This window comes from Gallus gallus, chromosome 9 (genome assembly GCF_016699485.2).
Source record: "Gallus gallus isolate bGalGal1 chromosome 9, bGalGal1.mat.broiler.GRCg7b, whole genome shotgun sequence".
Classification (NCBI taxonomy): Eukaryota; Metazoa; Chordata; class Aves; order Galliformes; family Phasianidae; genus Gallus; species Gallus gallus.
In genome coordinates this window covers 14,941,699-14,955,477 of record NC_052540.1, presented here as the reverse complement: position 1 = coordinate 14,955,477, position 13,779 = coordinate 14,941,699, and the positions used below count along the sequence as shown (strand labels likewise).

The 13,779-nt window shown below is 43.4% G+C and overlaps 1 protein-coding gene across 15 annotated transcripts in view; it reads right to left on the bottom strand.

The window, feature by feature from the left end:
- ARMC9 (armadillo repeat containing 9) overlaps positions 1 to 13,779 on the bottom strand; it is a 56,790-nt gene that overhangs the window by 3,503 nt on the left and 39,508 nt on the right. For 7 of the 15 annotated variants that reach the window (XR_005862127.2, XR_005862130.2, XR_005862131.2 and 4 more), the window contains 4 exons: positions 13,286 to 13,401; positions 9,961 to 10,085; positions 6,950 to 7,079; positions 2,419 to 2,591 (listed from right to left, as the gene is read on the bottom strand). Coding sequence is in view for 4 of the 15 variants with exons in the window: in XM_040705669.2 (XP_040561603.1) it covers positions 2,419 to 2,591; positions 6,950 to 7,079; positions 9,961 to 10,085; positions 13,286 to 13,401 (544 nt within the window). In the remaining 11 variants the exon portion in view is untranslated. Of the gene's footprint in view, positions 1 to 501; positions 607 to 2,418; positions 2,592 to 6,949; positions 7,080 to 9,960; positions 10,086 to 13,285; positions 13,402 to 13,779 lie in introns of all 15 variants that reach the window. The other 8 variants (XR_005862126.2, XR_005862132.2, XR_005862135.2 and 5 more) reach the window with 3 other exon arrangements.

Genomic DNA, 13,779 nt, shown 5'->3' with positions numbered 1-13,779 from the left:
CCACTCAAAAAATGCAGAAAATGTTTATGGCAACAACTTGTCAGGGGATGCTGAAAGAATGCCTGGAGCAGAAGGAAGCCACCCACCAGTGCCCAGTCACATCCTTGTTCCTTTAGTTCAGATTTTTGTTCCACTCCAGTTCCACCATGCCCTGGGCAAAGCTTGGTACAGTGCACACATCTCTTCTCTTTGGCTTGCCCTTAAGAGGTGCTTGGAACAGAAGCAGGGTAAGGCATAAGGTAGATTAAACCACTCAGCCATGTGTACATGGAGCACATAGAGCGCAACTGAAAAACTCCAGCTTTGGAGATCCACTCTGTGTTCCAGCCACGCTGCCACCCCTGCACCAGCTAGGAAGAGGAGTCAGCAGAAAGCTCCAGCATGGCTTGTGGTGTTTGGAGGAGCTCTGTTTTGCTGCAAGGTGCAGCTTTGGCACTCTGCTAACAGCAGGCTCCATCTCGGGCAGGATCCTGGCCCCAGGGCTGGGGCTGCACTGAGTACCTGTGCTTCCTCTGCATTCCTCAGGCATTCCATACACCCTTCACACTCCAGTCCAGCTAGTTCAGCCAGGTTTTTGTAAAGGCAACTTATTTCCAGCAAAAACACCTACAATCAATATTAAAAGAAAGCTAAAACTGCATCTCTAAAGTAAGTAATCACATCGAGTAAGTGTAATCAGAAACTCAGATTTTCCTCACCGTGCCCTGAGCCTGTCCTTCTGCAGAAATCCAAAGAAATCCACAAAGTGAAGACAGTCTTCCAGAGAGACACATTATATACATGGAACTCTGATTAAAACTCCTCTAACACAACTTCGAAATGAGCTGCATTATACATTGTGCCCCTGGGAAGGGAACTTACTCCTTATCCCTACAAGAGCAGCACATATATTTTGCATATATATTCGGGACGCGAGCATCCCGAAGTGAAAAGCTCCACAAAGAAACCAGAATGAGGATTTGGGCAAGTTTTGGTGTGCAGACCCATACTGTGCTTTTCCCTTATTCAGAAAAGCTTTTCCTCTTTAATGGACCAGTGACTCTGGAAATGAAACAGGAACCGAAACGAACAGACTGCTGGTCACTAGCTTAGCACTGTAGTCAGTGCTTCTATCACAGGCAATGGAGAGCACTGATGTTAGGGGTAAAACACAGGGCACACACAGTAAAGCTGAATGAGCTGGCAGTATCACCTAAGCATGGGACTATTCAAGCAAGTACTCAACACGTCAAAACCACTCTTAGCCACCAGGGACATTCCCTTCCATTGCCCCACCTGTACTCCCTGAAAGAAACGTGCCCTCCCTGCACATTGTGTAAAACAGCAATGAGTGAGCAGCACAGAAGACATAGGAAGTTCTTTCCTTCTCTTTGATCATTTTCCACGTTATTTCAGTTCCCCGTGTTTCATTTTCCTTACCTGTAACGAGAAGCTAATGATAAGCACACACCTCACGTTTCTTGGGCAGGTGCACGAGGCATTCAGAGCTACCCCATTTTCCTGAAATGCTTAAAGGTAACGGTTTCAGCTAAGAGTGGAGCTGCTGCTACCTTGTGATCATCACTAAATTTCTCACGGTACCTTTGGAATAGGAACATGCAGCGCATAGCTCCTTCTGATTGTAATTGCTGCTGGCCCCAAGGGCATCCTATTTGCACTCCAGAGCAAAGGCTTATACTGTCACTCAAGAATGCACCATCATCTTTCTCCCCTCCCCAAAACCCTCAGCTTAAGCACTCTCTAGATCTCCATACACTGTTGCATGAGTATCTGAGACCAGCATTTCTACTTCACTGGGCTGACGTTGGCAGGCCCGAAGCATGCTTCCTTCTCTCCCCTCCAACCTCAGGTCACCGCCCTCCTCTCTTCTGAGCCCGCTGCAATCTACTGCTGCTTGCATTCATTTCTTCAGGAAACGACTCATCCAGATGGTTCTTAAATGCGAGTCTCCAGCAGAAGGATGACTGCCACAAGCAGCACGCCATGCCTGGCTGCCTGCTAACATCTGGTCTGCATTCAGTGGCAGTGCAGACACACCCAGGGACCCAAATTCAAGAACGTTAGACAAGTTATACAGCAGGGTGAACAAGTGTCTAAAGAAAAGGAGACAGGAACGACATCCAGAGAATGTCTAATATGAGACTAGAAGTTTCCCCCCATACTTTGGAGAAATTGGGCCACTTTTCTCCACACAGAGATAGGAAAAAGCGTGTCTCTGTTCACATGACAGTCTGGAAATAGGAGCAGTGTTCAGCAGGATATAATTTCACGGTTGTGCATCCTGCAGATAACAAGTACAATGTCATACACTCCTGGCACACTCACAGCACACGACTTCATTCCTGGAGAGCTCCTGCAGAGCTCCCTCCTTTCCCACCCCAAGTGCTGACAAGCAGAGTGGTGACTGTTTCCACTTACTCTGTCTGCTCCTTGTGGATGATCCCGAGGAGCTGGGACGGCTCATTTGTTGGGGTCCAGACTGAGAGAACTGGGGGGCAATGGTTGGGATCTTTCCCTTTCTGGGGCTGGCACTGTGCGTTTCAGGAGTGCGAGGGATCTTAGGTTTGCTGGTAAAGGCTGAAGAAAACTCGCTGTAGGACATGGAAAAGGGTTAGCAATGCATGGAGAGAAACATACGCACAGTAACCCTGCAACCAAGTGAAACCACGTGACAGCGTGCCAGCCCATCCCAAACTCAGGGAGGCTACCAAATGGAGAGGAACGTGGCACTGCAGGTACTACCCCAGGGCATGCACCCACCACAGCCCCCAGCTCTATGGATGTGTCTCTTCTATTCAAACCCAATTCTTTAGACAAGATTGAACCTGTTCAGCTGAGTCCCTCACAAACAAGTAACAGACATTCAGATTCTTTTGTCCAGATTGCTTTATCTCACACAGACTCATTCAGAGGTGCAAAATGTATATAGGGATGCTACAGCATAGGAATGCATCCTTGTAGGCCACAACACCGACAGACACAGAGCCTTGCTGGCTCCCAGCTGTGACAAGACTCATAGATCTCCCAAAAGTCTTTGTCAAAAGCACAAAAAGCTGTGATGGCATCTATAAAATGAACTCCCTAAGCACACACGTACCTCACTCACACGGAGAACACTGCTGTGAATTCATATTCTGCACATGCTGCAAGAATACCAGCCTTCAGGATTTAGTCCATAACTACACGAGGACACACTGTCCTTTCCTGTCCTTAGCATAAATATGTTTTCTGGTATACAAAAGTGAAGGCTACCAGGAAATATAAGTTCATAACATAATTTCGAATCTATATTCATGTTGGTTCTGGTAAGGCAATTTGCTCTTAAGGGGAGAAAAGATTAAAGTGAAATAACAGCTTCATGAAGAAGCACATTGTATTAAAAGGAAATAAAAGCAGGGTCAAAGTAGGAGATCCATAAAAGTGCCATCGAAAGGAAGCTGATTAAAATTTTATTTGGAAAGTCGCAGTGTTATTAGCTCCATCAAAAGAACCTTTGTGAGCATCAGAGAGGGTGATTAGGGGATTTTCAAGACATTTAATCCCTCTCCCCCTCCCAGCAATGCTGCTGAGTCAATGATCAGCCATTCCACTCCCCGCTTCACCTTGCAGGGAGATCTGGCAGCCACTGCTTCTTTATATTTGATGCAGCATTACTTGCCTGCATTTTGCATTTCTATGAGCTAACTATTAGGGACAGACACCAACTTGTTTCCTCAGAGCCACCTCTGCAGCCCTCCACCTTCCACTGAGTATGACAAGTATTAAACTTGCACCGTTTCAAAAGAGGAGGTGGCAGATGGCAGCAAAGCCAGCAAAACAAAGCCAAAACCCAAAGATGGGCTGGATTCACCCTGAGCTGTGAATCACATCTTTAAACGTCTCTCTCCATCAAACAGTTTCATTGTCATGGCTCGTGTGCATCTTTATCCACTCGAGCTCAAGAGCTGTGTTTCAACACAGTTGTGGTACCTTATGTGGACTAAGATATGTTAACACAGATGAAAAAGCAAGACCCAACAGCCTCAGCAGTGTTTGAGCCATAAAGAAGATTCTTCCTTATTTGGAAATACCTTTATCAAAGAGAAAGAATGCAAAATGGTACTGTATGATGGCTCACGTTATTTGCAAACTGTCTGGAAAGGATTATATGAAATAACTTGCTAGCAAACACTGTAAAGGTCAAAGAATACTCTGCTGGTATTCTGACAGGATGTAAAGCAGATCTCAGACTCCCTGTGCCCAGGTGTCACTGAACTGCTTCATCTTCTATTACATCAATACACAAAGACAAACAGAAATAGGTAAAATACCATTAAAAACCAAACAACCTATCTGGCGTCCTTTAGGATTTGAGAAAAGCAGCAGCAAAATCCGCTGTGGGATAAGGATCTGTAATATTTGGTGAAGTCAATTATGACAAGGTGTGGTCATCTGAGAGCAAGTGCTCTAACCTGAAAATGAAACAGCAACCTAAATCTGCACTGATGAGAATGAAAACTGTCTGGAAAAATGGAAATGGTCGTCTACTCAACTACACAACAGACTGACACTGAGATCTAAATAAGACAAGAGGTATGATGAGACTTGACATATAAGCTAAACATATAAACTGCTTTCTCCAAGAGAAACAAACTTGGACTTTTGGCCAATTTTACCCCATTGTAAGACTGGGGAGACTGAAGTAGACCTCCAGAGCTTAATCTCTTGATGATGATGATACTGGTCATAGTCATGTTAAAAAATAAGGGATTTTTAAGCAAGCCTCCATCATAAACTCAAGTCTATTACAAATGTATGCTTTATTAGCTAAGAAGCACAACACATCTGTATTCTTACATGGAGTCATAGAACCATAAAATGGTTTGAGTTGGAAGGGACCTTTAAGATCACCTAGTACCAACCCCCTGCTGTAGGCAGGAACACCTCTAGGCCAGGTTGCTCAAAGCCCCATGATCAAAATGCTGCAGAGAACAACAGTGCAGAAGCAGCTGCCAGTCTGGCTTGCATCAGTTGCAACCATTTGTTCCTACAGAAACACAGTAACTGTGATAGACATGCCACTAATAGGGCATCTGGGACTGATTTTACTGCAAAGGTAACTTCGCAGATCTCTCTGCAGTTACATTCTCCATTTACACTGCCCAAGGAAGAGGAGAAATACTAGTGGTGACCTCAGCACCTCCACGAGTCAGTCTTCCTTTTCTCATACAGAACTTTTCTGGATGGTCTCAGTATTTCTGTAGTAGGAAGGAGGCACCTTTGGCAGTAGACATATGACCAAAGCAAGGATTAATTAATTCACACTGTTTTGCAAACACATGAAAGTATGCTTCCAAGGAGGAAAGAATGAAAAGAAGAACAAAAAGGCAGGTCTAGCTATTGCAACACCAACGTATCAACAAAAGACCCCGACACAGAAAACCCTATGTTCTGCTCAGACTGTGAATGGCTGCATTCCCATATCTGTAACTTGAGGCTGCTTTCGTAAGTACCAATTACTGTATGCACGGTGAGGAAGCATGAGATGAAGAGATATGACCTCCTGCTGCAGTACTGCATCCGTTCGGTTAGAAATATATTACTGAGATTTAGACACACTTTTATTCAGAAATATTCAACATAATTGAGGACATATCTTTTTAACAATGGATAATGACTGCAGGGAAGCACAGCCTCTCACTAAGGGCAAGATACTCCCTATTTATCATCTCTTGCAAGCTGAAGCCTGAGAAATAACCTCCCACCGTCTGCCAAAGCACAAAGCAAGCAATTTGGTCACAACATTCTCATGGTCTGCCTGTATTTGTAGTAAGTGCTCAGCTACTGTTAAGAGAGGCAACGCAGAAGTAAAACCAGTAATGCAGCATGACAACTAAGCACTTCAGCTGCTTGATGTGATAATTTGTTGACAGTATATTATTTCTCAGATCTCACCGTGGAAGCAGCACAATTGGAATATATATATATATATATATATAAGCATCAGTACACCAGAAAGAAACAAAGCTCTAAGCAAAGAATCCAGTTCTCAGGAGTGCTGGAGCTTAACTGACGTGGGTAATTAAGCCCTTCTGAAAAATCTGACCCGTGAAGAGTCAGTAAAACCTTTAATGCATCTCCACCCATTCTGTGTTTTACTTTTGGAACGTATTTGCCTTTAACATTTCTATATTCTCACTGTTTAAAACTTGGCCCAATCAAATTAGCTTTAGGAAAAAGCCGTTAATGTCTGAAGGACACATGCAGGTCCTGAAAAACTTTGGTAAATCTTGGTCCAATTCCTAATGAATTCCTACTTCTCGTCCAGGATATAACATCACCGTCCTCCATACGACAAAAGCTTCAGAGAGGACTCAGTGTATGAACAGGAGATTGAGAGCAACATCTTTCTTAACAGAAATTGTTTCAAGACAAAGTTGAAGCCCTCTACGGGGAGAGCCTGTAATATTGACTTCCTTGCTCTTCCCACGTAGGAAATAAACCACCAGGGACTGTGGTCAGCAATGTCAGCTACTCAGCATGTTTAAACACAGCACATCCACTTAAATACTTATTTTCTCTTCTGTACGTTAATTCCTGCCCTCTTCTCATAGCTACACCTCCTTCTTTACTATTCCACTGATTTTTCATGGGGTACAGTAGAGCCATCTAAGGAAGCAATCAGGAAGTTTTACTTGCAGAAAACCAGGCTGTGCATACATGTGATGTTCATTAGTAACATCTTGCTTGAGGTTTCTCCCATTCTGGACCAGATGCTTAGAAATTGAACGGCTGCCTCTGGCACTGCTAAGGGTATTTTGTTTGGCGAGCGCTACCACAGCTGTCTCAGACCAGACTACATCATACATCAAATGACTTCACAGATTGTCTTCACAGCAGCATGGAATTAGCTGGTAAATCCCCTCGGACTCCTCTCACGCTCCTAGATACTCATCTGGATAAATCATACCTGTGAGACTGCCCATTCACTCTGTCTTGGGTGAAGTCGGTAGACTGGGAAGACAAGAGATCACCAGCTTCGACACTTCGGTCCATCCTATGGCCTGATGAGAATATTTTAGATGGCTTTGTTTCAATTGCTGTTTTAAAAGGAAACACAATTCAGTGAGGAATTCTTAACAGTTTGCTAGGAACAATCAAGTAGCTGTGTGAAAGAAAGGCTGAGATAAAAGCAGGCTACCGAGTTACTGTCGCAGAGCGCTCTACAGCTCATCAGCTGAGCCAAGCTAACTGCATGTGTGCATACTTCTAGCCCTTTGGAAATGCAAAGTAAAACACGCTTGGATCCTTTTCAAAGCAGCTGTACTTTGCATTTGCGATGGGCTAGGAGCACGCAGACCACCAGTTAACATATATCAGCTAATAACTGATACCTTATTAAAGCCACAGGAATGCAACCACCTGCACTGGTCTGTCCATATCCACAGCACCAGGCTGCCACAGCAGGCAAAAAAAAAGTGTTTAGAACACCTCAGTCAGAATTGAGGTCTATTACATTTGCTCAATAAACCTCACCTTCTGCCTTGTGCTAATGTGAAACAGGACAGTCAGCTTGCTGAGAGACTCAAGAGTACCAAGATGTGCAAGTCCAATATGAGGGCAGGAAAATCCCTAGCTCCATTCCTCCGCATTCCTCCCATGCCTGGGACAGATTGCCCTCCTGTTTATTTGCTCGCATGCTGATAGGGATACAGTTCAGGCCCCTTTCAGACAAGAACTTGGCTGCCCAGTGCATATTCTGTCTGGGATTCACTGTAAGTGTAATAAGATGACCAAGGTTCATCTTAAGTCCACAGGTTTTCTGCTTGTAGGAGGCAAAAAAAGGAAAAAAAAAAAAAAAAAAAAAAAGAGTCAGAATTACTATTATAGATTCCTTTCCAAACTGATAACATGGGAAGATGGTCCTAGGCAGAACCAGAAAAATGAGAAAGCCACACAGGAGCAGGTGACTAGAGCCAGGTGCAGAGGACACAGAAAACAGGAGAGGTTTCTTGATGTTAAGTTTTGCTTCCTTGAGACATGACCTTATTGGTATCAACCGTTCACATAAAGCTTTTATTTTCTTCTTTTTACTCTCGGCCTTTTATTATTCATTTCATGTCTGGAACACATGAAACTGTGAAAACCAAAGCATTTCCGGGATGCTGAAAAACACATACTCTGAAGCGAGCAGCTTCCTGATACTCAAGAGCTCGTTAAATTGCACATTCTATTTCACAGCAATGACATTTGACCGGGCATTGTGAGAGCCTTTATAAGCAGCACAATCTAGTTATCTTACTAGTAATCCATGTGCACATAGTTTTGACTGAAAACAGTTAGCAAACTTTTTCAGAGGATACAAAAAAAAAGTGTAGAAAATATGAAGATATAAAAGTTGGCAGCATTTTCTTCAGCCTGAAAGTATTAAATCCATTCTCTCCTTCAAAAATTAGCATTTGCTTTGCTGACTTGCTCAGATTCCCTGTGTAAGCCTCCCCACAAATCTCTACAAGCAATCCACCAGACAGCATCAGCAGCACAGATAAGGAGACAGAGGTCAGCGAATGCATTTCACTGGCAAGATATTATCAAGACGTGGTTCAAAAGGCACGCTGGCTCCTGGTGGCTCTGCAATGCCTTGGAAACAGCATCCAAAGGAGAGCAGAATCTACAACACGCTTTAAAACAGCAACTAGCAGCACATTTTATACCTGCTTTGCTTAATTTCCTTTACAAAGCGTATGTACAACTCAGTTTCTTTTCCTTCCATACAGGGAAGCTGTCAAACCAGCATGCTGCTGGCCAGCTGACCTCCCTGTAGAGCAGGTGTAGTTACACTCAGCACGCTACTGCATAAAGCAAGGCTCAAGGACAGCAGCTCTCACTCCTGCACAACAGCAAGAACCTGAGTGCCCAGCTCGAACAGGAGCTTCATCTGCTTCTATCGTGGCCTTTCAGCATGTTATATTTATCAGCTCTAGGCATTATGCAAATGGATTCCTGTCTGCAAGACCTTGGTTACTTTTCTCAGAATCCTTTTCATTTCCTCTAGGAAATTCAAAAAACGAGAAGGGAGAGAAAAAAGCTATGTTATTTCTTGACTGCTTCAAAGCATATTTTTCAGTGAAGTAAAGGCAGGCTTTTGTCTGAACTTATTGGTAATTCTGTACTAGATGTGCTGCAACATCATTTATTTAAGTTCGCAGAACATTTTGCCTTAAAACTCTAATTGGAAACGATAGTGAATCCCTGCAAACAGGTCGGAACAGTCACAGCAGAAGTTGCACGATCCTGTGGATATTAGATCAGAGGTATTTCAGAAGCCTATAACCTCTTAAACTCCATCACGTGCTTCCGAGCTCTCAGGTCCAGCTGAGTGTGCACTGATTTCAGCGTAAGTTGCAAGGACAGAATCTTTAGCAGCATCACCCACAATGCAGCTACACAGCACAGAGCTTCCCATCCTCCACAAGATTTTATGGCTGCGGTTGCAAAACGAAGTAGATAACTGCAGCTGCCTTGACTTTTTATACAGGGGTCTGGCCAATGGAGCCCGCAGGTGCCAGCACACAGTAATTCATTTAGATCTAAACAAGGGTATATTTGATCAAGTAAGTGGCTTTGCCTGTTGGGAAGTGCACTGTATCTGGGCTGCGGCTCTTTCCCTAGGCAGAGGACGTCGTGGAGTGAAAGCAAATCCACTTAGCGTGTTGGAAGCCCTGGGTCTGATCCCTGGCCCTTCCACAGGAATGGAGATGGAGCGAGGCAATGGAGACCATTAGTGTCTGCTGGGCGCACATCACCTTCTGCAGCTGTTCATTCAGCTGGAGCTGAATGCGGTCCCAAGGTCACACAGGCTGCCCCAGTCAGAGGATATGCTCCATGGCTACATTCAAAATAATTATTAAAAAATCTACAATGCACGTTGGGCCCCAAATGCTGCCCCCCAGTCAAGACAAACACCAACAATTTCCTTACACGATGAGGAAGCGCAGAGGTCGGCAATGCCAGAGCTGCTCCTGGCACAGACAGGAGGAGAACCACTCAGCAGAGGCTGGGGTTTTTCATCCCTGTCGTGACAAGACACGGTATCGTTTTCTGGCCTGGAGGAGAAAGGAGAAGGCAGGGCGATGAATATTTGCAGTTAGCTGAGCATAAGTTCTATTTTCTTCAAATTGCCTGCAGTACAAGACATTAAAGTGTGTATTTTTCATATAGTAGCAAACTAGTGCCAAGGCCATAATTGAACTGCACAACTGTAGCTTCCCCAGACCAGCTGATGTTGGACGTATTTGGAAGGAACATTTTTTCCTACAGCAATAAAGAGCCAAGGAAAGGAAACTGTACCTCCTTACAGTCTGAGGACCCAAAATACCAGCATGACACTTAAAGAAAAATACTGCAGCAGTGGGCCTGTGAGGTCTCCAGTTCTCAGCTTTTTTTATGCATTTAAGTTTTGCTCCTGAATATGACGAGGATTTCACTTTATAGAGAGCAATACACAACACTCATTTAAAGGAGGCAGGACGTAGAACCGTAGGTTTCCCAAGTTAGGTGGATCAATGAGAAACCTAAGCAGCTGAAGATGAGAAAAGGAACGAGATTGCTTGTTTGTAAGCAATAATACCCAGGGGAAGTGAGAAGGGTGTGAAAACCACGAAAAGAAACGGGCAGACGCAGAGTTTCCCTGCTCAATAGCAGGTTAAGGCAATTAGGCTGCATTTCTAGTTAGAAAGGGAGCATTCCAAGGAGGCAGTTAATGATTTCACAGCTAAACCAGTTTCTAAGGAAACAGCTAGCAGAATATTAAGTAGCTCAGTCCCCCTCCAGTGATCTCAGCAGCGAGGCTTTGGAGAGGAGGGAAAGGAAAAAAGCAGCCTTGCAGTATTTCCTGGCTCCCCATAAAGCAAGAGCTTGTCCATACAGGGATCCCATGACAATTCATCTGAAATAACCAGAGACTTGTCTGTGCTGGGAAGTCAGAGAAAAAACAGCATGGAATATCAGCTCCATGTGCAGCAGCTCTTCTGCATTGATTTTCTGTGTGAATACTCCTATTCAGCACCAGAAATCCCCCCCCGCTTCTTTTTTTGAACCCACAACTCAGAGATGCATGACAGTATCTCCATTAACAGCATTCTCTTTCATCATGTTTTAAAGATGGAATATGTTGCATTGAGCCTTGCAAATTTTTTCTGCACAGTCAAACATTTCAGGTAACTCAGATTAATTTACTTAGGATTGCTCCTAAATATGCTACACATGAGTAGGAAGTGACACTTTTTATACCATTTCATCTGATGGGAACGTGAGCCACCTAACCCATTTAAAATACGAAATACACCGAACTTCAGATATTGCTTTTAAATTAAAGCAGGTAAGATTTCACTACTTGTATTGTCTTGCTCTTGCAAGACAATTAGAGTATTTCTTATTCTAGTGAGTCAATTCTTATTAGAATTAGAAAGGAATAAAGCCACCAAAGTGTATCCATTTCTGAACAAGATCCAGTTCAGAGTGCTCATTTGCTGCCATTTTCTTGCACACAGATGTGCAGAAAGGTGGCTTTATTCTGCACCTAGCAATGACCTGAAGCTGCATTACAGCAACTGGGGAGGTGTTCATGTTTGGACACAACACAGCACCAGCATCACTTGGGCAATCCCAGGATTCTGTTAAGCAAACACATTGCCTGGGTAGGTGGTGCTAAAAAAGGCATCTGATCATTTCTAGACATTGTTCCTGATACGTACATTGCAATGCACTACATTGCATGAGGAAATAAAAACTATTTCCCCTGATTTGACCTGTTATTTCCCTTTGGGAAGTCACTTCATCTTCACGTGCTTGTTTTCCTCTCCACTTCTAAGGCAGGAATGTAATGCTCAAGACACTCCAGGAGTAATTAAGATTTACTCTCGAAAAACACTTTCTAATACTTTCTAAATATACAAAACATTAAGTAGGGCTACCTTAACAGCTTCTGCTGCAGTATCAGTCTAGTCCTTCTAGTCCGCTATGGGAAAAATACCACGCAGGGGAAGTGGGACCTTGAACACAGACCCCACGATGATGTGGCACTGTGTATTTAATCATGCATTAGCCAGTTTAGACTCCTAAGGCACACAGTTTTGCACGACTACAGAAAAAAAAGATTATCTAATCTCTATGCTACTAATACAAACTTGTATGAACTAGCTGGTGCTTTCCTCACACACATACTTAGTATACAGGAAGAGGGCTTGCAAAAGCTCTGGATGTTGAGATGGTGCAAAAGCTGATGACTGTGAGAAATGATGCAAACTCCAAATGGGCATCCAGGTTACAGCAGGCAGAAGTAGGCTCCGTACTCAAACAGAGGTCATTCTTTCCAGGCTAGCAGTCAGAAAAAAAATCAAGACTGCGCAAGACAAATTCTGCTCTGCCAAAGCCAAGGCAGAAAGAGAACCTTTGGATGTGTGTTTCATCACCTTCCCTATTCTTTTTTTTTTTTTTGAGACATTTCCTGAACATTTTTAATCCCCAAATCTCATATGCTACGCTTGTCCATTTTGAGACCACGGTTACATAAATCGATATAATCCTACATGAACTGTACTCCTGCCAAAAGAAAAAACAACCTCAAAATAACCCAACCCCACAAAAACATATCGGTTGAGAAGAAGTGTTTCTGGTGATCCAGGAGGGCTCCGAGTCAGATCACTGGCTTGTTCGAATGCTACTGCAAGATAGTAGTGGGAACGGACACAGGCAGGATAAAGTTGGAATCCCTCCCCATCCACAACAGTAAGCTTAGGTCAGACTCAGCTGTGCATGTGCAACTACTGCCTACATCAGTCCTCTGCTGTCTGTATAGATCCTCCAGCCTAAAACGTGGAAGAAATGTATTTAAAAAAATTGAAAATACAAACATGGAAGCAAAAAGCAGCAGAGGAATGACATGGGACAGCCTTCAGAATTCTGAGCTGATACAATCCCAGGCATTTTACACACCCCATACCAGCTACGAACAGAATATACTGCAAGAAGAAGAAAGGATTATGAACACAAGGAACATAATGCAACTTCAAATCAAACTGATCAGTAAACATTTGTTCAACTTGTTAAATTATGTGACGTCAGCCAACGGATGTTTCTCTGCCTGCAGCATTTTCCGTTCTATTTTGAAGGGATCTTTAAAGAATGACAATGGCAATGCACTTTCAAATATGGAGATTTTATTTATCTGGAAGTGGGAAGCATTTGTTCATTTTTTAAGATGTTTTTTAAAGAATTCAACTTTGTCTCATGCGTTTCAACTTACGTTGGGTATACAGTTCTGTGATAACCTGGCGTCACAGGTCTCTGGAGAGGCTCTTCTATACTCTGATGGACACCAGGAAACAGCTTCCTCTTGGTTTTTGGAGTATGAGTCATTATCTGAGACGCAGGTAATGAAGAAATGGAAAAAACAAAGAGTGGGAAGAAAGGTAACTGGAGCCACTGAAGGCATTCTATAGAAATACTACACTGGAAGATAAGTTGTGATTCAGTGCCATGACATATAACTCCCTGGGATCACTATGGACTGTTCCATGACATCTTGTCTCAGGTCTTCTCCATCACCACCATAACCAGACTGTGGACTCTGAGATCCAGAAGGCAGTCACATTGAACCCAAACTTGTCGCAGCATAATAAATGGCGTTCATGCCAACTTCAAGCTTTTTTACTTAATGGCTTTTTGATACTTGCTCTGGCATAAAGCCTGATGTAACGGTTAATCTTTCACCTTAAATAAATAAATAAATAAATAAAT